The sequence below is a fragment of the Xenopus tropicalis genome, chromosome 8 (genome assembly GCF_000004195.4).
Source record: "Xenopus tropicalis strain Nigerian chromosome 8, UCB_Xtro_10.0, whole genome shotgun sequence".
Lineage (NCBI taxonomy): Eukaryota > Metazoa > Chordata > Amphibia > Anura > Pipidae > Xenopus > Xenopus tropicalis.
Genome location: NC_030684.2, coordinates 47,195,866 through 47,222,056, shown reverse-complemented (window position 1 = coordinate 47,222,056; position 26,191 = coordinate 47,195,866). Strand labels below are relative to the sequence as shown.

The window sequence follows — 26,191 nt, the reverse complement described above, 5'->3', positions numbered from 1 at the left end:
TTACTTGTGTTTGTTGTTCTAAGATCTACTGCCACAAATAATAAGTGCCGATACATTATAATGGCTTGTAATGTATATAAACCTAATATTAGTGGCATTTTTTTTAATTGGGCCCCATTTTACTTGTAGGGCCCACAACCCAGGGTACCCAGGTGACAGAGGGCACTGCAAACCCGGACCAACAGAGAAGCATGATACTGATCAATATGAGTGTGGCCAATGGTAATGGCATGCCCATTTATTAAACAGTTAATAAATAGAGAGCTCCATACACAGTCCAAGGCTCCACCAACTTGTAAGGGGTTGCCTGAATCCAATGACAATATCATGGGAGTCATTCGATGCTTTAAGAGGATATACATTCAAAAATAAAATGTAATTCAAATACATTTTGTACAGGTATGGGACCTGTTATCAGGAATGCTCAATACCTGGGATTTTCCAGAAAAGGAATCTTTCCATAATTTGTATCAGCAAAGCATACTTTCAGTCTACTAAAAATCATTTAAACATTAAATAAACCCAGTAAGATTGTTTTGCCACTAATATGATTTATGCAGTGTAGTTACTATCAAATACAAGGTACTGCTTTATTATTACAGAGAAAAAGCCAAGTATTTTTATTTAAATTATTTTCAGATAAGGGATCCCATACATGTATAGATTACCCCCCCATCCCGCAATACAAAGCCTTAGTATACCTGTCAGATTGCAATGTGCACATATCTGTTGAGAAAATGACCCAGGTGACTCTTTAATATTAAATGGATTTGTGACAGGGAAGATTAATAAATGGAATGGAAGGAACAAATTCAGTTCATCACAGGGTTAGACTGGGCCACCAGGAAAAAACCCTGTGGGTCGCCGTGGCCACTAGGGTGCCGTTGGCCCAGACCTGACCCTTGCCGACGCTCCCCTGGCCGACGGTCCCTCCCTTGACGCTTTAAACTTATGCTCGCTCAGTGGAGGACATCAGGTGGGAGAGCCTGTGGGGGGTTAGGGAGGCTCAGCAGAGCGTTAAAGGGTGCAAAAGACACGGCTTGTCCCCTGGGGTGACAGTAACCCTTGAACAATCCCAGCAGGACTGTAGCTGTGACAGCAGATGCAAATGCCCTGCTCTTGTGGGCATCCCTGGGAGTTGTCTGATTAGGGGGTGGTGAATAGAGGCATGTGATAAGATAATAGCAGTGTATATGGTCCATTGTAATGATTATTTCCCAATATATTTCCCAATTGTCTGATTGGGGGGGGTGAATAGAGGCATGTGATAAGCTAATAGCAGTGTATATGGTCCATTGTAATGATTATTTCCCAATATCCAGGCAATATTACTTATAATTCCACTCCTAACAATCCTTTATTTCCAATGAATTGTGGGAATTGTAGTTTGGCATTGAGGTTAGTGATCCTGCCATCATTTCAGTCTAGATTGGAACTTTAACACTCATTGTATAAGCACAGGGGTTTCCCTTGTTCTGTCTCTAATTACTCTGTCCATAGACGGACTCATACAAAATAGGCTCCTGCTCATAGTTGTGCCCCCCCCCCCCAGGGCAGACGTAGGGTAAGATGACAGACAATACCATACTTAATCTTTATTAGCCAACCTAGATCCAGTATCAGCTGCTGATATATTGCCCTTTACAGGTCAAACTCATCTAAGGAACAGTAGAAGAGATTGTGTATTACCCATGGCCCTGCCACCACTAAAGATGGTCTTGTGCTTAAGCTGCTGTACCTGGGTCTTCTTGCTCCTAGCAGTATTCCTAGGTCTGGAGTGGCTTAGGTGTTCCTTTTGGTCTCTTTTTTCAGGACTGCCATCAAGTGGTGACAAGTGGGATTCCTGTAAGGCGCCTGGACAGACACATAACTTACAACATATGGTCCAGATTTGCAGACCTTACAGGGGTTTGCAAATAATTGGGCCATGTTTGGCTATAGCAGATGGGCAATGGTGTGATCTATTTAGCTGAACATTTTGTTTTTAAACAGGGGCCTTATTCTTAGTTGCCCACCTCGTGGAAGCCTGGATAGGCATAGGCTTTGCCAACTAATTAGCAGAGGCCCAATAATTTCTAAGGGCAGCCCCCTTTGTCATTTATCATCATAACTATGTTATTAGGGTGAAAATGATCCACCCTTGGCATTTTTGAGATCTTAGTTTACGCTTCCATTTAAGGTTGCTATACACATAAAGATCTGTTTGTTTGGCAAGGTTGCCAAACAAGCAGATCTTTGCCTGAATTGTCATTTGGCCCCTGGGTAAAGAATTCGATGATAATGGGCACCTTTGCATGGCTGACAGGAGAGGACTGCATCAATGCAAAATGTGGTTTTCACTCAATGGGATTTTCAAACTTGCTTAATAGATATCTAGGCAATTTTTGAGCAGATATCTTTTGGGTAGGCAGTTGGGAAGGGTTGCGATTGGCTACTTAATATGCCCATGTATGGCAGCACTAGAGGGAAGGAATAAGGCAGGATATTATCACACTAATAGCTTGAGGTTGGTGCATGGAAACCTTATGTTGAACACATTATGGCTGTGAAGAAGACAGTAAGCCATTTTAGTGTAGGAGTCTCGGCGAGTGGGAAAAGCTAAACAGGCAGTATTACAATGACACAAGACTTCTTATGGTTTTGGACAGAGAGAGAAATGTACACCCAGAGCTATCCCCAAATACAATAGTACTTAAGTACAATGCAAGTGTCAGTTAACTTAGTGGCAGCAGACTTTACGACTATATCTCCCACTTCATGTCCTCTTCTGTCTTCCACCCAGCCCTGCAGTTTAGCATGTGTTCCGAGGCCTTACCTGTGATTTGAAAGCACAAGTTACAACACATGTCAAACTGTCCCACTGCGCCCCATAGCTGATTGGGAAAGTGGGGTTTTGGGGACATAGCAGCATGGAAGAAAGACTTACTAGAGAGATAGCAGTTGGGTAGAGAACTGTATGCAGGAAGAGTTGTTTGGAGAAAATGTATTTGGGGAGATTTTCAGTTTTGCCAGCAAAATATCAGGAAGCTTAAGCTTTTATTTGCCATTCTCTAATGTCAGAACATGACAAATAAAAGAATGTATTTTCTTAAAAACTATATTCCATATATAACACACAAGAGAGCAATGTACACCCTACTATAAAACTAAAATATTACAGAGAAGTTTCATGACCACATAAAGCAATGGGGAGGTCAAATGCTTTTATACAGGTCATAAAACTCTGAAGTACCTTCTAAAATTCTTATATATTGCAATAGGGGGGGGTTACTATAATTCTTACAAGTCACAAGTTTTATTTAGTCATGTGATACCACCAAACATTGTTTATATAGTGAATAATGTACCCCCTATTGTAAAACAGAAGTATACTTTAAGCTACTGAGGAGTTCTATTAACATATAATGCCACAAGACTAAAGGCCAAGTGCTCTTTATACAAGTCTTGGGACTCCACAGAAATGTTTAATAACCTAATGTTTTACAACCAGGGGGTACTTTTTTTATAATAGCCAAGTTTTAATGAGTCATGTGACACCAGTGACATCACTGAGCACTGATTATAACCTGACATAATTAAGCACCATTTATAAGTACATCACTTACAGGATACTCATGGTTCTTGTGTATTATAGGGATATGTGTTACAGGTTATTTATGGTTCTTTTGCAGTATAAGGCTAGCACTGACTGAGGGAATGCATTACCATAGAAAGGTGCAAGGTTGCAGGTTATCCATGCCCTTGTGTATATTCATTTTTAGTCTTAAAGCAAATACATCTGCACACGGATACACAAAGAACACACTGGTATGACGAAAAAAACAATTGCAGGTTTTAATAAATTTCTTTTTCTAATTAGCCTCAAATATATATTCATTATATACACACACTTGTATAGCACAGTTTTTTGCAATTCAGTCTTTTAAAGACTTAACAGTTTTCCTTTTGGACGTGCTACGGAATACATGATATTGGAAAATGAACTAACCAGGCCAGATGGTAGAGATACAGAATTTCTAGGGGCCAGGCAGGGTAGCTAGTATAAGAACCCATTAACATGGCTGAGGCTCTGATTAATGGAATGGATGTAGTGGGAATGGCCTACAAAGAGCTCATATAGTGTAAGTTAACCTCTATAAAAAGCAACGTGTGAAGGGGGACTAATAGGCCGGCACTGCTTGAAAATAAAACCCAAACATACCTTTAAACATTACATGTATCTGCCTAGTATGTGCAAACAACAGTCTCGCTAGTAATGGTCCCAACAGAAGTTTTCATTCTAGAGGGGAGCAGAGACCCATGGCCCCTATTTCAGTCATTAAACGTTAAAACCTTTGAATTCTATATTGTTTTATATGTTTGCTGCTACGCAATTGTGGACCCTTCAGTTCTTTGTATAACTACCTCTACTTCTACAGAAGGAGCTTATCTTTATATAATGCAATTACAGCTTCGAAAGCAAACACTTAACGCATTTTCATATCTTGGTGTGACAGGTCAAGTAAATTAGGCAAATATGAAACTGGTTTAAGAGGATAACTGCAGGATAGAAGGCATATCTTCTTTTCCCTGTATTTATGCACTAATACCTATGGGAGGGAGCAACCAAGATGGCTAAACTAAAGGCTTCCCCACAGAGCCAAACAGGAAAGCAGCAGCTATTTTATTTTAGTGTTGAACTACCAAAGGCTGTAGATAGGCCAGCACAGCAAGCAACATGGCACCTTCCACTCACAAACACTGGCATAAAGAGAAGAATGACTATGGCATCCTAACTTACGGAATACTTTAAGAAAAATATATAGTGTATATATATCCTATGTATAAGCTATATTTTCCTGTTTTGCTGGTTTTGTCCTAATTGCTGCCCTTGCCTGAGGGGGGTGGGTCGATACCCATCAAGATAAATCTAACTCAATGCTAGACTTTTTAAATTCACATGTGGCATCTCCCATTACATAGGAATGAATATTAAGGAGCCAGTATGGCTCAAGCAGGTATTGCACTGGCATGCACACCCCCCCTTTGCAAGTGTTAGCCCTGGAGCACACACATCCATATGCTGAGACTATTTTATGTATAGAGGTATAGGATCTCATACCCATCCCCGGTGGGGTAAGATTCCCGCTAACTCTTTTGCCACCGAAGGGCATGTAATACATGGCACAGCAAAGTGCTTGAGGACTCTCTGGTAGTGACAAGAATGACTAAACTGATGACTGTGCACAGGAGAGGCAGATTGTAAAGTGGGTACTCAAGTAGTAAAGCAGCCCCCGCATGCATAGATAAAATTAGCCGCAGCCAGGCAATGCAGTACTAGATCAGTTTGGGAGGCAAAAGTAGATTTAAGCCTTCCAGTACCCATTGTGGAAAACTGGGGCAAAATTGAAATATTATTTCGGCGCCTCCAATCATATTAATCCAGTAAAGTGAAGGTTCCTCTTCTCCTGCAACAATTTGCTGTACCTCTGTCTGCGTTAGAAATATATTGTTATTTTGTTCTCCTGGGCAAAATAACTGGAGTACAGCTACATATATGCAGGGCAAATATTATTAAGGGTCAAAAATACTAAAGGTTTGACTGGGGTTGTAGTTCAACAATAGTCGGTGATTGGACATCCCTGCTCTAAGTTGCATTGCCAAACAAAACTATAATAAAATCTAAACAAAAACAAAAGATGTAAATTGCAAAAGAGTATATATGCCCCCTTGAAGTGTTGTCACATATAACAAGATAAATATGCCATACATTCTCCTTCTCCTTATGTGATCTTAATACTGAAATCTCCCTTTTATTTCTGCCTAGAGATCAGAGCAATTCCCACTTCTACTCTGTGCCATGGGGAGCCTTAGGAATCTTGTGTATGCCAGGCTTTATATTAACACTGAGTACTTTACAGACACAAGACATCTAAGCAATTAATCTTCATTATTTACTTTTCTATTTCACTTTCTATGTTGCCTCACTCCAAAGTGAACTGTCACATACCTGACTGTCAAACTTGATTTGCATATATTATCATTGACCTTTCTATTCAGACCTGCGCTGGTCACACTTCATTCTGAACTTTGTTTCCCTAGCATCAGGGGGGGGAGCTGCAGAACAAAAAAAAAAGCTGAATAATTAACAAAAAATAAAAAAACCCAATGAAGATCAAGTGCTAAATATCTTAGATTGTCAGTGTATGTAACAATGTAATTCAACAGTTTCCATGCAGTGGCCTGATAACCTTACATACCAAATAATAAAGGGCAAACGATGGTGTTATACAAACAAATCAATGAACAAGCTGGGGTCATATCAACCCCCTAGAGACCAAATTCTGGACCACTGGTGGAGAACCCTATTCTACATCATAATAAAAGAAATTTGTAATATTGAACTCCTATTAAGAGCAAAAAAAGCTTCCATGGGATATATCCAGCCCTGCCTGAGTCAGCAGCCCCAATGCCCCCCCTTCTCCCACTCTGTGCTTACAACTTTAGTCTCAAAGCAGGTCCAGAGGGAGTGGCATCACTTTAAAAAACTTTACATTTGGCTCTTAAAGTTACCAGAGGAGGCTTTTAGCCGCCCCTGGTAACTGGCCACTCCCTGCCATCTGAGGCAAGGTTCTCACCCTACCCTGGATATATCCATATTCTTGTAATGTAAGTGTGGATAATTGCTTTGTTAGATATATTATTTACAGTGCCTGAAGTCATTAATTTTTCTTTATTTTGAAAAATACTCCTGCCTGCCAGCACAGCCAGTTATATATCTGTAGCACGTGGCTACATTGGATTTGAGAGCTATGCCAGGTACTAGGGGGCAGGGTTTACTTACCTATGCCCTGCCAGCAGGTAGCACAAAGGTCTAACAGACAGGAGGCAGTAGTCTATTAACACTGAAATGCCGCCTGTCTGTCATGTACAAGCCACAGACATGTGACAAGGGGCAAATGGTTAGCTGACACAGCTCACAAAGTAAGCACAGCTGCTTTGATAGGCAGGCATGACAATTTCTTATGTGTAAACACCGCCACATCTTACAGTAAAGAACCACGGGTATGTCAAATCTCCTTTGGTGTCAATATCACTTTAATGAGCTAAAGGACAAAGCACCCAGGTGCCTCCTGTAATCCCCCATTCTCATTCACAGATGATTAATAGGGACCAAAGCTTTCTAAGTACAATCATTATCCCAATGGGGATGCTTCAAATTACATTTAAAGGTGCTAGAAATTTGGAAAATAAAGTCATGAAAGGTATCCAAAGCAATGTACATGTGCAGCAGCAGCAGCAGCCTCTCTTCCTCTGTGAGGGGTGCTACAGCAAAGTAGAGTAAGGTGGAAATGATTGAAGATGATTCAAACAAATGAAAGTGTGTGAATATCACATAACCAAACAATAAACTCTTTAATTGTAGATTCCTTGAGCACCATGATTTGGAATTCTCCAAAGTGCTGTTTTATTAGCCTGAGTCTGCACAGATCAAATTCCCAGAATCCGTCTGGTGTCCAATCGAACTTCTACCTCTGGCCTCCCGATGCCAAATTGACGTTATGTTGGGACACAGAAAGTTTAATCCTTCTATTTTCTGAGAATCCGGCTCAAGAAGGGGTTAAAATAAAATTCAGAGGAGCATTTCCAAGCTTCTCTTGGCAGCCTGGATTAGCGGACGATTTAGGATCACCCTGCGGCCATAATTACAGACAGTTACTGGAATCTTCATGTTCTTCTCACGTCTTTGCTCCCTTGATATCTAACCCATTCATTACATTCCTGTTTCAGGACTATATGCTTTCTATGCGTCTCATTATCAGCCAGGGCCTCAGTCTCTAGATTGATAGAACAGGATATAGCCGGACTCTGAGTTTTTGGAAATGTCAGATGTTAAGCCGTAGAATTCCTCAATGGCTTGCGCATCGATTTTCTGAAAAGTAAGAGAGGATTATTACTCTGGTTTCCATGGTACTGTGGAAGTATGAAAAGTAGCATCAGGGAAACCAACCTCCACAATATCATCGTCAAACAGCAACCAGAATCCATGGCTTTTTACAATGGTAATGTAGTGTCCGCGATTTGGTCCACTGTGGGGGGAAAATGCAGGGTCAAAGTTAACAAAACACTTTTTATTCACACAAACAAGACTTTTATCTGTTAACCATATGCTATGAATCTCAAAATTTGGTGTTTTACAGAGCTTATCTGCTATGTACTATGTGCCATTTATCCCTATTTCAATTTGAATGGCTACAAAATAACTTTGTTTATATAAACTGTTTCTAAGGCAAACACACACACCTTTTACCAGTGTGGGGCAACAGTACATTATAAATTACTTTAAAGGGGTTGTTCACCTTTGAGTTAACTTTTGGTATGATGTGGTTATATTCTGAGACAATTTGCAATTGGTCTGCATTTTTTATTATTTGTGGTTTTGTAATTATTTCACTTTTTGTTCAGCAGCCCTCCAGTTTGGAATTTAACAGTTATCTGATTGCTAGGGTCCAAATTACCTTAGTGACCAAGCATTGGTTTGAATGAGGGACTTGAGAGGGACCTAAATAGAAAGAAAAGTAATAAAAAGTAACAACAACAATAACATTTTAGCTGCTGGGATCAGTGACCCCCATTTGAAAGTTGCAAAGAGTCAGAATTGGCCATTCTATAACAAACTAAAAGTTAACTAAAAGGTGAACCACCCATTTAAAACACTTTTTGGTGTGACTGTTCCTTTAAGTAATGAAAGCTACACATAATTTATTTACTATGCATATAAGAGGGACATGGTGCACATGGTGCATTTTCTGAAGGACTGTTTAATTGATCAATTGATAATATTATATATGGCTCACATGGCTTTAGAATAAAACATGGTAAACTCATTTGAGCAGAGGTTTAGCAACATTTTTACCATATAGCTTTATGGTAGCCCTACCAGCTTCCATACTGTGCAGATGAATTACAGAATGCATGCACTGCCAACTTTTGTTAGGGTGTTCTCTTGTTAGAGGAGACACCACACATACCTTCCACAGTGAACTACCACTGCCACAAGATCATACATTCTGTCTGGGTTGGTAGCGTCCCCTGAGGTGTTGAAGAGTCGCAGCTCCAACGGAAACACCACTCGGTAGGACAGTTTGGTATATCGATGCAGCTGGTCCATGTATTTAAACCTTTTTAAGTGCAGAGCGAGAATCATAGGCAACTTCTTTACTCTCATTCTAAAAAGAAATCAAAAGAAAAAGTTAGTCATCTGCGCCTACAACAGAATGACTATGAGCCAAACACTTGGGAAATCATGTATGAAAATAAAGGGAATAACAATAAAGATAAATAAGTGCTCTAATGATTACCAATATATTTCTGTGCAAGTGAAAGACAGCTCTGTCCTTTGGTCTGTGGTCACTGACAAAAAAAACTGTACTCAATACGATACATAATCTACACATACAGAAAAGGTGGCCATGCAAGGGCCAACAAAAGCAGTAAAATTGTCTATTCAGAGTAGGTTTCTTATTGGCCAGTAAATAGGGCTCTCCCTCAAGACCTGCTAAAGAGATATCTGGCTGGTCAGATTATTCTGTCTTGCCCACTGTGTTGGCAGCCAAATAGGGTAAAGGTTCTGAGCAGATCTTTTAGTGTATGACCGGCTTTAAAGCTGAACATTATAAAAAAAGCTCTGTTGCATAGAAACACATGTATAATAAGTGGATAGCTGGTCTGGTGGCCTTAAAGCCCCATACTTAAGTCACACCATGTCCCCCAGAACGAATTTCCTGTAGGCCCCCGAATTTTCATATGTTTAATGCCCATCCACCTCACTATAACTGTGTGAGGCACCTAAACCTTGTCCTGGCTGCATTAGTAGGAAGGAGGTCATCCACCGTGTCTAGGAGACAAATTGCTGGGTCCATCGCTTTAGGTAAGGCTACCTCTGTTGCCAGGATGTCCATCAGTGCAACCCAGAACTGAGTGATAGGAAGACAGCTCCAAGCTTGGGGAGAGTCAGCTTTAGGGGTTTAACACCTTGGGCAACAATCATTCTGCCCTCTATCAAACCTATTAAGCTTGAGAGGTGTAATATATAAGTTGGTGCAGAAACTTATACTGAATTATTTTGTCCGGTAGGGAAATAAGAAAGTTGTAGATACCGTTTGTATCCTTTTCCCATTGGTCTGAGGACAGACTGGGAATTGAGTTGGTCCACAGATGGTAGGCATGCTCAAAAGGCTTGAAATTGGCTTCCAAGAGGTGTACATAGATCCTGGAGATGGGCCAGTCAAGTGTTTCCTCTAGGACTAGGGAGACCAAAGTTGGGGCAACTCTTGGTGGGTAGGGAACTGTGCACCGTGGACCAAGTCTGCAAGCTTTATGACCCCCCCAGTCTGGGCCAAGTCAGAAAGTCTCACTGTGTGGGAGAGTTATCCTCCCAAATGGATATTGTGTATGAGGTGTTTATTCTTTGTTGGGATATGTAATAGTTTGTTGTGCGTTGAGCAAAGCCTTGATCTATGCATGCAGTATATAGTTTTGGAGTTGGGGCCCCTAGATTGGTCTTGATGGGGCAAGGCTGCAGAATTTAAAATCACACAGGATACCATGTGGGTCAGGCCTATGTTACACTATGGAGGCAGAGGAGCTGTTTCAGTCAGTGACCCATGGTACTAATCGCTCGGTCTTTGTGATGTCTATAAAGATCCCTAGGCCTGCCAGGAGTAGTGGCTGGCATGGACGGCCTGGTGTAGGTGGGATCAAGGGGGCGGTTGTTTGGTCCCTACTCCTCAGGGTAAACAGGTTGTTCATAGCCAAGTTATGGGGCCGTGGAACAGGTGGTTGTGCTGTATATGACAGGGATGTCTACTTGCTCCAACAAAAGTTAGTAATGTGAAATGGAGACTCTGGCTGGCAGGATCCTTACCATGTCCTTGGTGTCTATTGGGTGGCATTACCCTTACTGTTGGAGGGGGAGCGGATGTCCTCGTCTAGTAAGCCAGTCATCAGCGTGGGGGTGTTAACGGTAGGATATTGCAGCACCACTTTAAAGAAGCGGGCCTTTAAGTCTGGCTGCTCACAGCACAGTGTCCTCAGTTTTTTTCAATAACGCTTGAATTTGTTGCTGCACTGATGGCATTTCATTATGCAGAGGACTGACTGAGTCTTGCAGGGCTGAGATCCTGGTTTCTGCAGCAAAGGGTATTGAAAAGGAAAGAAAGATCCACCTTTATCCCTTTACACTGCAAGGTGGTTGGTGTCCTGCTTTCTTTTACTGCCTCCAATAGGTCCCACAAGGTTGGCTATGTGGAGGACTGGCAGGAGCTCTTTTTCAGTGGGGTCTGGGTGGGAGAGTTTGCAAACCTTTTCAGCCGGGCTGCAGGTTGTGAACCTGCTCACTGTGAGCGCTTGCCCATTTTAAGTTAACGTTCGGTGTTTCCAGAGGTGCGAGGGGTTCATCACAAGTTGGGACAGCATGTGAAGCCAGGAGAGATGAGAGAGGGACTGTCGGCACACAGTGCTCACAAGGCTCGTGTGTCTAAATAGGTCACCATTGTGGGCACAACACCCCCCTCGCAGACCTTTTTAGTGGGGCTAGTTTTACCAATAATTCATTGAATCCCTCTGAGAAGCCATATGTTGGGATTTCAAGTTTTTCTTCCAGCATTATAAACAAATACAATTTCATTTGCGGCAAGAAGCAGACATTAGCTTACTGATCACATGGCGGCATGCTTCAGACTCACCTTTTCTGTGCTTCCTGTTTGCTACGACACTGCTCACAATAATATTTATATTCACTGCATAGTGTTTCTGTGTTGCTGAACCCCCTGTACAAACAGAACATACAGAACATAACAGAAACAGTTCATTTCAAAGTGACATTCGTCTTTTAACTGGTCTCCTCCTGCCGTTAATTATCAAAGACTCAAAAAATGAGGGGAAAAAAACAAAACAAAACAGAAGAAAATTGGCCATGCTGCAATAACCCATAGCATCTAATTAGCTTATCAGTCTGGTGCAGTCAGAATAATGAGAGACAACGTCTGCCTGGTGTCTATGGGTTACTGCACTGCTTGCTCCTAGGTATGTGAATTTGCCTGCAGATGGCATACAGCCCATATTATGTGGAATTCCCAATGCATTTGCATGTTACAGTTTATATTCTACAATACCTTCATTCATGACTGTATCTGAGGGCTTTATGCACATGACATATTGTGTTTTATGATTTACCATATGTGCAATTATCATTTAGATATGGTAATATTCACTATGTGCTACTTAAAGGGATACTGTCATGATTTTTATGGTGTACTTTGTATTTCTAAATTACACTGTTTATATAGCAAATAACAATCTACCATTTAAAATTTTATTCATGAACCAACAAATGTATTTCTTTAGCTGTAATATTGGTGTGTAGGCACCATCTCAGTGCATTGTGCCTGAGTCTGAGCTTTCAGAAAGCGCCACATTAGAACTGCTTTCAGGTTAACTATTGTTTCTCCTACTCCCATGAAACTGGAGGAGTCCCAAGCCGGACTTGTATTTCTTACTATTGAGTGCTATTCTGATTCTGACTGGGAGCTGCTATCTTGCTACATTCCCATTGTTCTGCTGATTGGCTGCTGGGAGGGGGTGATATCACTCCAACTTGCAGCTCAGCAGTAAAGTGTGACTGAAGTTTATCAGAGCACAGGTCGCATGGTTGTGGCACCCTGGGGGAAATGAACAGAAGAATATGGCTAGCCCCATGCGAAATTTCAAAATTAAATATAAAAAAATCTGTTTGTGCTTTTAAAAGAATGGAGAAGCTCTATTAACTGATGCGTTTTGAAAAAAACATGTTTTCCCATAACAGAAACTAGTGGCAACATGTGACATACCTTAAGCAATGTGTAATAGAAGTGTTCTGTTCCACATCTACAGAGAGATCCAGGAAGTCTTCATCTTTGCTACTAACCTTGAGAAGAGCACAAAAACCACAAATATCAGCATGACATTTACATTAAGTAGATGAAACCTGCGGTTGTTTAGTGGTTTAGCTGAGCTGAGCTTTATCTTTAGAAGGGTGTATGGCTCAGCTGCTGTCACACAAATAACACTTAGATGTAAAGGGTGATTTAATTCCCCACATTGAATAATTAAAGTGATATCACCTTACCACAAGTCTAGGCTATAATGGTGCCATAATTGGGATACAAAGAGTTATCTGTAGTTACACTCTTACATTTTTGCTATTAAGGTTGGTTACAGGCTAGGGCCGGCTAATCTAATGCCATGACACTTCCAGGTTTCCCATGGCTCCCAACTGTACCACTTATATATAAACACTTGTCAGGGAGACTAGAGATACATCAAATCCATAATCCTGTTAGACCAGACCAACAATGTGCAACACTGCCCTGTAGTCATAGAGCCAAACAAGTGTATCTTTTCCCGAGGTGGGCAATATTGGGATAATTCAGTCATTTGGCCCTATGGCCAACATCAACGAGCCAATGCGGCCCTCAATCTGATGGAAAATCAAATCTGCCCCATCAAGAGCTGGCCAATTTTAGGTCAGATGTTGGTCGGGTAGGCCCGCCGGGGGTGCAGAATCGGGTCATTCAGACTGATTTGGCTATCACCAAAATCCGTCTGAAAGACCTGAATTGGTAGCTGAAATCTGCCTGTGTGTTGCCATCTTAAGGATGACAAGAAACTACAAACTTGGTTTAGTAGGTGGGGGTCCAAATAGAACAGAGAAATGAAAACATTTTGCACTCATAGCACAAACCACCCCACCAGCTATAGTGGCACTCACAGCTTCACAGTTAAGACATCGGGTTTCATTGGTTAGTGTTCCTTGGAAGATCTCATGTACCCAGGTGAGGTCAGACTTTTCAGGCTCTGGGGCCTCCAGGGTCCCATTCTGTAATTTGCCATTCTGCTTCTCCTGCTTCCTCTCCTCCAGCAGCAAATCAGCTATAGTGTTCAGAAGGTAGTTCAGAAATTCATGGGCATCCTGTTGCATGTAGTTATCAAAAAGTTCTATAAGGTGGTGGAGGGGGACAAAATGGGGCAGTTGTTAGTACCGATGCATTCTAGAAAAAGGAACTGTCAGTTTCCTGTATCTGAATTACACACTCACATATGTTATATGTGTTTAACCAGTTATAGAATAAAAACCTAAGTCTATAGTCTCCACAAGGGGACAGCATTACATTCTAAAATCACATATCACAAATCACATACATTAGATCAGCGTTCCCCAACCAGCGGCTCGTGAGCAACGTGTTGCTCACCGACCCCTTGGATGTTGCTCCCTGTGACCTCAAAGCAGGTGCTTATTTTTGAATTCCTGGTTAGGAGGGAAGTTTTGGTTGCATAAAACCAAGTATAATGCCAAACAGAGCCTTCTGTAGGCTGTCAGTCCACATAGGGGCTATTAAGTTGCCAATTAGAGCTCGTATTGGAACTCCCAGGAACCTTTTTCATGCTTGTGTTACTCCCCAACACTTTTTCCATTTAAATGTTGCTCACGGATATTAAAGGTTGGGGATCTCTGCATCAGATGAACTGGTTAAATATTGGCACAAAAACAAATTATGCAAGAAAGCTTCATATAAAACTACTTCTACTGACACACAGCAGGTTCCAAAAACAATAAATCTTTTATATAGCTTTTCTTGAGGGGTAAATGTAGTTCAGCCCCATCTAAACAATAATTAGTCATGGTCCAAATTGTTTCCAAGAGAAGTTGGATACTGGATGCAGACAGGAAAAAGCCGCTAACCACTTTGGGTTTCTCACGCACACACACGTATATTACAAATGTGCATGTAAGAGGCAGCTGGCCCAATGCTTGACATGTATGTTCTTCTATATAATTTCAAAAAGAGCAACACATTTAGCAGTCACATGCATGTAAAGCTGTTCTAGCTATGTATGGAAGGGGTAAGCAGTATAACAGTTCCAACCCTATTATGTAGGAAAAGAATGTGTAGATGATCTCAATAACAAGAATTGTTCCTCTTAGTACACTATAGCTTAGGCAAATGAAGTAAATCTGCATACCATTTTCCTTTCTTAGCCTGGAGATAAATTTCTTGGGAGGAATGACCCCCACTTTCTTCTTTTGCGTGGCAATACTGTTGAAGAGGTCTGCCAGGCACGTGAGCAAGCTTTCCTTCTTCCGCGGCTGGACCTTGTACGCCAAAACTTTCTCCCGAAACGGACGACAAAAATAAAGTGCTTGTAGAACAGAGTTACAGTAACAGGTGTTTCCAAACTAGAAGGAGAGATGTAAGAGATGTACCAAAATTTACTATTCTGCCAACCAGTCGCCATCATAAACACCATATACTGGCGCTGCTCTATGCAGACCCATGCAATCCATTATTTAACTCAAGGCTGTACAATAGGGGAGTGGGGGTGGGATATAAGGTATATCTAGCCCTCCAAGTAATGTTTACAGCCCCCTGCCTGCTGATAGGCTCTACAGACTTCTGAGTCTCACGTTTTTTATGATTGGGCCTTGAGCCTGTAATATGTCAGCTAACTGGCCCAGTTCATGAATAAAGTTGGACAAGGAACTGAGCACAATGATTGTCATGGGTTCACTGAACCAGCACAGCAATTTAGCACCCACCATCATTCAGTAAGCATGATACACCTTCACTGAATATATACACAAAAAAATAAAGTCAGCTCAATTAAGAGTTTACTAATTGCTGCTATTTTCAGAGATGGTGGAACCTTGTACAGCTGCAAAGGTCACTTTATGATCCTGACTCCAATAGTTTGGACAACACCACATGTAGCTCTTTGTTTAAAGGGAAAAGAAAGTCAAAGTCACTTGGGGGTGCCAAAATGTTAGGCACCCCCAAGTGACTTTGACCACCTACCTTTTACCCCGGGCTGGTGCCCCTGTGAGGAGGGAACAGCACCAGCCCGGGGTAGCTGCCGGCGCTTCCTTCCTCTTGTTTCGCTGCGCGCGCATGCGCAGTAGAGAGAAAAGCCGAACTTAAACATTAAAGTCGGCTTTTCACTCTACTGCGCATGCGCCCACCGCTGGCATTCAGGAAGAGGAAGCCAGAACACGGAAGCGCTGCGCTCCAGGTGCCCCGGGCTGGTGCTGTTTTCTCCCAACAGGGGCACCAGCCCGGGGTACGAGGTAAGCGGTTAAAGTCACTTGGGGGTGCCTAACATTTTGGCACCCCCAAGTGACTTTACCTTTCGTTTCCCTTTAAGGGGACCTGTCACCCAGACATAAAATATTTCATTTGAAAGAGCTGTAACCAATGCAACCAATTTTCTTATTTTATTAACACATCCATACCCATTATAAAGCTATTAAAAAATCCTAGTTGTTATTCATATATTGCCTGCCCTACCTCCATGCCTTCGTCCTACCTCCATTCAGCCCTTCCTAGATGTCACTGCACCCCCTCCCTCCTCACCATCTAACTGTATAATGAGTGCATGAGCACAGGCAGAAAGCTTGCCTTATATTTTTAATATATGGAGTAATTAAAGTTTATTTTGCTTGACAAACACAATAGAAAAGAACTTGAAATTATTTTTTTAGGGTGACAGGTTCCCTTTAACACTTACAATTTCTTGTTCCCAAACCATGGGAATGCAGGAGGCCTTTTTTGCTCCCCTAGATATTTTAGGAAGCCCACATTGAAGATTATTTAGCATGAGATTTTGAGTCTAACACTACTTTGCTGTCCAAGATGGACAAGATGTACTTGGAACTATGGCTGACTGGCTGGTAGTTCAGTGTTTTCTGATATCTATAACCTTGTTTGGAGCCAACTGAGGACCCCTAAGGGAGGCTTGAATAAAAAAAACAACCCACTGTTGTGTAAGAATCTAATGAAGATAAACACATATTAAAAAAGAGAGGAACAGGAGAAGTAGTATTGTATTTTAATAAACTCCTGTATATAGAGAAGTGATACTCCTGTATATAGAGAAGTGATAAAATATAAGTGTTAAATATAATGCAGATAAAATGGCTGCCGTTCTGGGCCTCTCTCAGAAACATTACAGATTTGCCGTTTCACACACCAGAATCAGCAGAGTGCAAAGAACATTTAAGGACGAGACGTGCTGACATTTTGCTGTGGAACCAAGATATGACCTGGAGGTGTACTGGGAAAGGGCTGGTTGGCAACACATAATCCTGCTGTTGACTTTAACCCCTGCTTCCAGCTCCTGAGCCATTTTATACTTAAGACAGCCTATATAATAAACTCCTCCTTATCTGTAAATCAAAGATGCAGCTGCGGGAAATGGAGAAGATACTAAGTATATTATTGTTATTTGAACTCTCCTGATGACAGGGTGAGGGATAGGTAAGTAAAAAGGGTAAAGTCAAAATAATCATTTATCACTTTTTTTGTGCTATATTCAAACAAAGATGTATTTAGGATTCCAGTGCCTCTTTTTATTGCTACATAATTTGACACATGATACAGTGGTTTATATGCAGTATCTATTAGGCTGTGCAGCAGTGTTATAGCACCAAATTTTTATATAATGCCAGGACACAATATATAAACAGGGATTATGTGTCATCGATTTTATATTTAGTGTCTCTATTTATATCAGAGGGTGATATGTTTGTCCTTCCCCAAGGTTTCCACTAATAAAGAGAAAAGGCCACTCAAAAGGACTTGGTGTGGGGCTGGAACTAGAGATCAGACTGAATTTCTTAATTGGCTGTTTGAAGGTTTCCCCTGCGTGTATAGCAATTATGGAAAGTGTATTCAGCTTAAATAGTGACAGAGAGTGGATCTGCAAAAGAGACAACTCTATAGAGTCCTTCATTTCATATTCACTGACATATATCCGTTGACATACATCTAAGCTTCCAAAATCTCTATAAGACCCACATGGCAATAAAACAAAAGAAACTCTCCATTTTCAGCTTTGTGTTCTTTTCCTAGCCATCTGGAACAAACAATACTTTAATGATTATCTAACCTGTCGAGGACAAGAAGTTATAATGGAAGAAGTGGCTAAATAAAGCTGACTAGAGTAGAAAGATGTTTGTATACTTTTGGGCAAAGGATTCAGTTCTTTTTACCAGACACCTGCCAGCCATTTAACACAGGTTCTTACGATGGTTCCTATAATGGTGACTGCAAGGATACCACATAAGCACTGTACCTGTGCCAGATGAATACAGACCATCTTGCTCTACAGGTACATGTTGCTGTGACCAGGTATCCACCCTGCAGTTATCCCCCTTTGAGGGGGATAAGTGACATATAAGTAGATAAGGGGGTGGTTTGCCTTACAAATACTGAATTTAGGTGTGATAGTATATGCAGCACAGTCAATACATACTACATTTTAGGCTAAACCTTTCTGTTTGCAGTACTGATACTTGGTACAAAGGGGTACCCAACATAACCAGGTACCTTAAAGTTGTAAGCATCACTATTATTACCTCTATTAATCACTGGGTAAATCAAGAAATGTCCCAGCTGAGGCATAAACTCAAAAATGACAGGACACAACTTTTCACCAGTAACTTCAGTAAGTTAATTTATTCTTTATATTAGGGTTTATCACCTTTGACTGTGGTCAGAACTCACATCTCCTACCTTACAGAGAAAACAGTTTACTTGCTGTACAATGTGGGTACACTGAATAGATGCATTTTTGACAGGGAATGTTTAACAGAGGGACAATTGGTGGAATGGCAGGGTTGATTTTGCCAATGTGCAACAAAGATCTCACCAAACTTATAGCTGTACTGTCTGAAAACAGGAATCTGTGCTCATAACCAAGGGTACAGTATGCCAACATATCTGGAGACTAACAAACGGAACACTGACATCCTTGATCTCATATAGGTGAAAAGGGTACAGAAGAAATACCTGCCCATACTTACATTGACCAAACCGAAGTAATGTTCATTTACAGGAAATTGCTCTGGGCCTATTTCTTTTTCCAATGTTGAGGCATTGGTGCCCTGGGGAAAGAGAAAAGTCAGATGTTAAGGTCTGAGAGTTTGTATAGAAAACAAACCCTAACTCCTAATGTTCTCAATATAAGAGAAGGTGTAAGAGGGACAGGATTCCTTAGCCATACTCTCACTAAGACCCAAACACAAAAAAGCAGAACTGTCCCATGGAAACTGGATCGTGGATTGGTCGGTTGATGGAACCAGTGTCGGACTGAGATGGCAGGGAGCCACCAGAAAACCCTGGACAATGGGCCCGCACTCACAACTTTAATTCCTCCTCTCCTCCCTCAAACTGTTTATTAACCTAGTCTCTTTTCTCTACATCAGTAATCCCCTACCAGTGGCTCGTGAGCAACCTGTTGCTCCCCAACCCCTTCGATGTTGCTCCCAGGGGCCTCAAAGCAAGTGCTCATTTTTTAATTTTTGACTTGGAGGTAAATTTTGGTTGCATAAAAACCCAGTAAAATGCAAAACTAAGCCTTCTGTAGGCTGCTAGTCCACACAGGGGCTACCAAATGGGCAATAATAGCTCTTATTTGCACCATCAGGAACAATTTTCATGGTTGTGTTGCTCCCCAACCCTTTATCCATTTGAATGTGGCTCACAGGTATAAAAGGTTGGGGATCCCTGCTCTACATACTATACTCTATTGTTCCATGTTCCCATACAGAAATAGGGAATGACCATGAAATAGGCTAAAGCAAGACGGCCCACTGGGACTTTTCCTGGTAGGCTAGTCCGACACTGGATGGAACAATGCTAGTTGGATTTAATAATAGACTTACAAATAAAAATGGCGAATATTGCCAGTTCTGACCTTGCTGCAGGTGAAGAACCACACTTGTACAAGTCAAATAAAGTACTGCCATGCATAACACTGAGCTTACTAAATAAAGAAAGGACAAATAAATAATGAGCTATTTGTTTAGTAGAAGTGTGCTAGTGTGCGATGTAATGGCAGAACTATAGGCTTCTCTATAAACATTTCCACCCACTAAGAGAGCTCAGTGGGGATAAAAATAGATCCTCTGAGAGTCCTCAATCTGAGCAAATGCCACCATTCTGCAGCCAATAACTGAATTGCAGGCAATTTGATTTCCAGCCATTTAACATACTTCATATTTAAAAGGCAGATTTTTTTTGCTTAATGGAACTGATAGATAGTATTGCAGCTGTAATATTCAGCTTGCCTGACACTTGACATCCAAGATTCTGGCAATTATTAACATGTATTTATAAAGCATATACACATCAATTAGGGCTCCAGTAATAAAATGGGATGAACTCATGGTGGGGGGGGAGGGGGGGGTACAGGGGCACATGCCGCAGACTTTCAGCTTGTGGATGGTTAGAATACACTTAACTTAAAATTTAGCAGATTGGCAACATATGAACCATGACAACTTGAAAGATGCACTTAAAAATGTTTAATTGAAAACAATTCACCCCAATATATATACGTTCTTATGCTTAGAGCTCTTAATCAAAGAGTAAAGTAACATAGAATACCACAGAGTAGTTAGAACAAAAATAACCAATCACAGGAGAGGAGAGTTTTCAAAAAGCCAAATCAGAGTGAAGTTCACAAATTTGTTAATGTGCCTCTGATGTTCACGCATCAAGAGAAAATACCAATATATACAAGCATTATTTGAGGTTGTTCTTACATAAATTATATTGTAAATATGCTGTTGTGCTAAAATATCAAGTATACCTATAAGATGTGCAGTCATAATAAATTCCCATACCTGTGCATGCATGCATGCATGCATATTATATATATATATATATATATATATATATATATATATATATATATGTGGCATTAACCTATTTTTATTATTGCTCTTAGGCTTATATAGATAAGATATTTATACATGGAAGCTCCGCAGACACATTTTGCTAAATTACCGTTGTGATCTTGAGCAGGACGGAAACTCAGCTGGCACTGGGTTATTACAGACAATGCCCATAGACAGGAACAAATGTGGAGAGAGTGCTTTGTGCAAACAATGGAATAATCTATACCACAGATAGTATAAACATTGGAATAGGGATGTGTCTGCTGCTCTCATTATATACCAAGCCTTGAAATGATTCTACCAAACTGTATATGCAATTTTAAATTCTAGCCAGCTGCAGCTTTAAAGAAGGTTAGTGTATCTGTTATTTAGCGGTAAAGCAAAAGAAACCATATGATAGGTGGCTCCTGTTGGGAAAGTAAAAACCAACCCCAGCAACCCTGTGACACTGGAGAAAATTTTTTTAATGGATAACAAAAACTGATTGGTCAAGGTGCCTGAATACAGCTACTGATTAATTAGTACTGGTGTCATAATACATTTGTATAGGTATGGGACCTGTTATAAAGAATGCTTGGGACCTGGGGTTTTCCGGATAAGGAATCTTTCTGTTATTTGGATCTCCATAACTTAAGTCTGCTAAAAATCATTCAAATATTGAATAACCCCAATAGGATTGTTTTGCTTCCACTAAGGATTAATTATATCTTAGTAGGTATCAAGTACAAAGTTCTGTTTTATAATTACAGAGAAAAAGGAAATCATTTTTGAAAATTTGAATAATTTGCTTATAATGGAGTCTATGGGAGATGACCTTTCCATAATTCGGAACTTTCTGGATAACGGGTTCCTGAATAAGGGATCCGATACCTGTACTCTGCATTGCTCCACTTGCAACTGGAAATATTACTGTGTGTATCCAGTAGATGTCACTGTTGCAAGGCAGTACAGTATATACAAGCTTGATTTAATGTAATACTAATGAGTTCTATAACATTGATCACTGCTAGGAAACTATGCTCGAGTCCAGTGCTAGCAAATAAAGCCTTTCTAATGCAGGCGGCCTCCACTGATCAACTTTGTCCATCCAATTTCCTAGATAATATGAAAAGACTAGGGTCACAAGGTAAATAATAATGCCCAAAGACTTTATAATGGGAAAATAAGAGCTATATAATATACATAATAGCAATAACTTGATACAATATTCAGCTCATCTGAGATAAGTGGCAGGTTATAGTTGCACAAGGTGGCTAGAAAATCATCCCAGAACTATAAGTATTGCTATCTATAATAGACTGAACTCTCTCTGTCACTTAGGGAAAATAGAGCAGAGTATACAAACAAGAGTCTGATAATATTCCTCAGGGACAAAATCTGAGACAATGATTTTGTTTCAGCACTAAATACGCACAGCTCTGCACAACTAGTTCCACCATGTAAAGTAAAGGCAAAATGTTAAAACACAGACAGTGCCAATTTGTTGTATATATCTACAATTTTGTAATGCCCAAAAGTAGAATATGTGCTTCAGGCATTTAAAAAAAAAAAAAAAAAAATTAACTGGCCCTTTAAGTGATTGTGACTTTTCTAGGGGATTGGGGGTTATGTTCTGTGTCTTGATCTTTTACAGCTGGCACTGTAAATGTAAAAGTGAAATCCAGCATACGGGCAACGTATTACATAAGGCCTGGAATATTTTTTCCAGCACTGCACTATATAACAATAATTACAATGTATTAGGGACAATAAAGCTGAACGCAGCTGTGCATGGCAGACAGGGTTAGTCTGTATGGCAAACACATACACATACCTTATAAGGTGGGTTCAGGAATTTACAGTATGATTTACTTGCCAGGGTATTCAATGACGCACATTCCTATTAGCTGTTTGACTTTACCATCACACTAAAGGGATTTCAGTACGGTACCTCAAAATCTGCCACTACTGGGGCATCACTCCGGCTGTCATTTGGGTCCTGAGAAGTGCAGCTAAACAGCTGGATGGGCTACAGCTTAAAACTAGCAGATTCCCTGGACTTTTTATTCAAATATATATATATATATATACCATTACAAAAATGGTTAGTGCCGGATATAGTTTTGTAGTTTACAGTATTTAAGTTACATCTTCTCATTACCACCAGGTCATACAGCTACCATGCCAACTGCCCTTTTTACTGTTTTTCTTTTAGTCAATGCTAACCTTCTAAGCTGCCCATGGGACAAGCTCAAACAGAAGTTTATATGGTGCTTTGTCATGGTTTTGAAGCTCTAAAGGAAAACTAAACCTTCTAGCCAAAAATATGGCTAGAAATGCCATTTGTTATATACGGAGTTTAATGGACCAACCTAAAGGATCAGCATCTCTATAACAGTAATGACCCAGGCCTTCTGATCTGTCACAGAGGGTCGCCATTTTGGATGACGCTCAAATGCTCAGGGTGCTCTGAGCAGCAAATCATCAAGCAGAAAACAAGTCTGGCCTGTAATATAATCTGATGCTATAGGGCAGATTATTACATTTTTGTGCTAAATGCACTGAATTTGGAGCTACCATGTAATGTATATCTGAATTACCAATCAGCCTTATATTGAGATATTTATATTCTATATACTGCATACAGTATATCATGAATAGATCCTTAAGCTCAGGTGAGTAAATGACCCTTGTGCCATTAGCCAAAAGGCAGCTATGTCTCACTCTTCCTCAGGCGTGTTAAGAGTAAATATTCTGTAAGGCATATTAGAGTATGTAGTCACACTGACAAAACATTTGTTATCCTAAGAGTAAAATTAAAAACAGTTCATTACAAATTTTCAATGATTTGTAAAGTATATTTAAATGTAATTGCAATGTGGGATATAGAGCGGTCACTGGAGGACAGCTAGCCGACTGTTACATTAGTTCAAGAGTCAGAACCAATATAGAAAGCAGAGAATAGCAAGAGACAGACAGATACATCTTTTAATAGCAATTACATTTCCAATAACTTTGAAATGATTAAAGATTTATAATTAATGCAGATTGGAAAGTTGCTTAGAAGCACAATTTCAGACAAACTCTGCATTTACATTAACCTCCCCGTTTGCATGATTACATAATGTTTTAATTTACTCAAAGCCAACAACAGCCAACAAAGTGTACAGTCAACAATATTCACCCTTCTGGTCATCTCTGAAAAAGCATGCCTAAAAATAATAAACACATAAATGGTAGCAGGGGGATAACAGATAAATCATACACAAACTGCATGAATATCCTATAAAAACATACCCCTATAAATGTGATTAGTGATGTAATATCTGTCACATGACTCACAGAAACATAATCATGTACCCCACCTATTAAAAGTCACCTCGGAATTCCACAGCCTGTATAGATGCACTTGCCCTTTGGCCTCATATAGTAATGTCATGCAGGTATGCACTGAATCAACTTTTTTTGGGATTCGCCAAATTCCAAACTAAATCCAACCGCTTATTAGTGTGAGGAAGGGTTAATAAAATATTTTAGCAAAATTTTTGCAATATAATTAATGTGACTGAAAGCCATGTGTTTTTAGGGTTTGAATTCAGGTGAATCCAGACAGACACTTGGATTAGTCAAATCGGAAACCTGATGAAAAAAGGCTTCAATTCGGGCAAATCCTGAATAGAATATGGTGCATACCCCTCTCCCACCCCATCCTAGCATCACCCCTCTCCATCCTCCCTGCCCTATCCTGCCTCGTCCCAGTCTCATTCCAGTCTCCCCTCTCCACCCTCCCTGCTCTATCCTAGAGTCTCCCTATTCATCCTCCCTGCCCTATCCTGCCTCATCCCAGTCTCCTCTCTCTACCCTCCCTGCCCTATCCTACCTAATCCCAGAGTCTCCCTATCCATTCTCCCTGCCCTATCATGCCTCATCCCGGAGTCTCCCCTCTCCATCAACTCTGCCCTATACTGCATTATCCCACAGTCTTCCTATTCATCATCCCTGCCCTATCCTGCCTCTTCCCAGTCTCCCCCCTCCATACTCTCTGCCCTATCTTCCCTCTCCATCCTCTCTGCCTATACTCCCTCATCTCAGTCCTCTCTGCCTGTCCTCCCTCATCTCAGTCCTCTCCATCCTATCTGCCCTATCCTCCATCATCTCATTCTCCCCTCTCCATCCTCCCTGCAGAGTTTATATTGCCTGCTCTATTCTGCCTCATCTCCAAGTCTCCCCTTTCCATCATCCCTCCACAATATATACTCCCTGCCCTATCCTACCTCACCCCAGTCTCCCCTCTCCATCCTTTCTGCCTATTCCTCCCCCATCTCAGAGTCTCCCCTCTCCATCCTCCATGCAGAGTTTATATTGGCTGTCCTACCCTGTCTCATTCCAGAGTCTCCCCTCTCCACCTTCCTTGCAGAGTTTACACTCCCTGCACCATGATGCCTCATCCCAAAGTCGCCCCTCTCTATTCTCCAGCAGAGTTTGTATTCCCTGCCCTATTCTGCTTCATCCCGGAGTCTCCCTTCTCCATCCTCCCTGCCTCATCCTGGGGTCCCCCCGTCTCTAAACCCGTCTTCCCCTATAAGTGCCCCCAGTAGTCTCTCCTCTAGCAGTACTCTCCTGGCCCTGGGTGAATCGTGGTTTTCTTCCCCAGTTCCAGCACAAACACAGGCCGCTGACCCCCCCTGACCCACTCACAAGCCCAATTCCCGCTGGTACGAGCTGTGCCAGTGACTGTCTCACATGCCAGTCTATCCCACCCACTCCAGCCCAGACATCTAAAAGCCACCGCCTTGTCCCTTCAGTGATCCCCGGGGTTCCCATCTATTCCCTAGGTCCAATGAGGATGCACACCCCAAGGCCCGCTCACCATCGTACAGATCGAGGCGATCTTCCGGACGGTCATCAGTACGTCCATCCGCTCTCCTCCGCCGCTGCAGCCATGATGAACCGGAGCTCGGCCTGTGACAGCCGCAGCGGGGTCGCCGGGAAAGCGATCCGCCCGTCTGGGTGCAGCACTGAGAACTCCCCGGCCGGAAACATGGAAGGAAGAGGAAGGGGCCGCGCTATTATGGTTCCGGGCACAGAAACGTGACAGACAGTGAGTGGAGCTGTTAAAATAATACTGCTCTGAGGTAGCCCGAATAATAGCAATTAGCTAACTATGATGTGTTAAATGACACTCACTTACCTAATACTATTTCACAGTTACTAATCCAATCCTGCATTACAATACACACTAGGGCTGACTTTAAAGTTCAGTGCAAAAAAAGGAGTAAAGCACCAAGTTTTTTGCACTTCTATAGGGCCCTGCACTATGCTCCATAGGCAGAGGTGTTTAAGAGCAAAAGACCTCTGCCCCCCCCCCCCCCATGTATTCCTGAGGGGCAGGGTGGGGGCTCATGCAGAAACCCCTGGCTACCCCTTCATTTACATAGTTTAATTAATGTGGGTGCA

General features: G+C 41.3%; 1 protein-coding gene across 1 annotated transcript; it reads right to left on the bottom strand.

The window, feature by feature from the left end:
- Positions 1-7,059: 7,059 nt before the first annotated feature.
- usp12b (ubiquitin specific peptidase 12b) lies at positions 7,060-25,656 on the bottom strand. Its single transcript, NM_001113166.1, is given in 9 exon segments — positions 7,060-7,912; positions 7,991-8,069; positions 9,012-9,209; positions 11,727-11,810; positions 12,870-12,946; positions 13,790-14,016; positions 15,043-15,256; positions 18,878-18,958; positions 25,605-25,656. Coding segments are annotated over 9 exon segments (1,110 nt in total). The 5' UTR covers positions 25,653-25,656; the 3' UTR covers positions 7,060-7,810.
- Between the last annotated feature and the right edge of the window lie 535 nt (positions 25,657-26,191).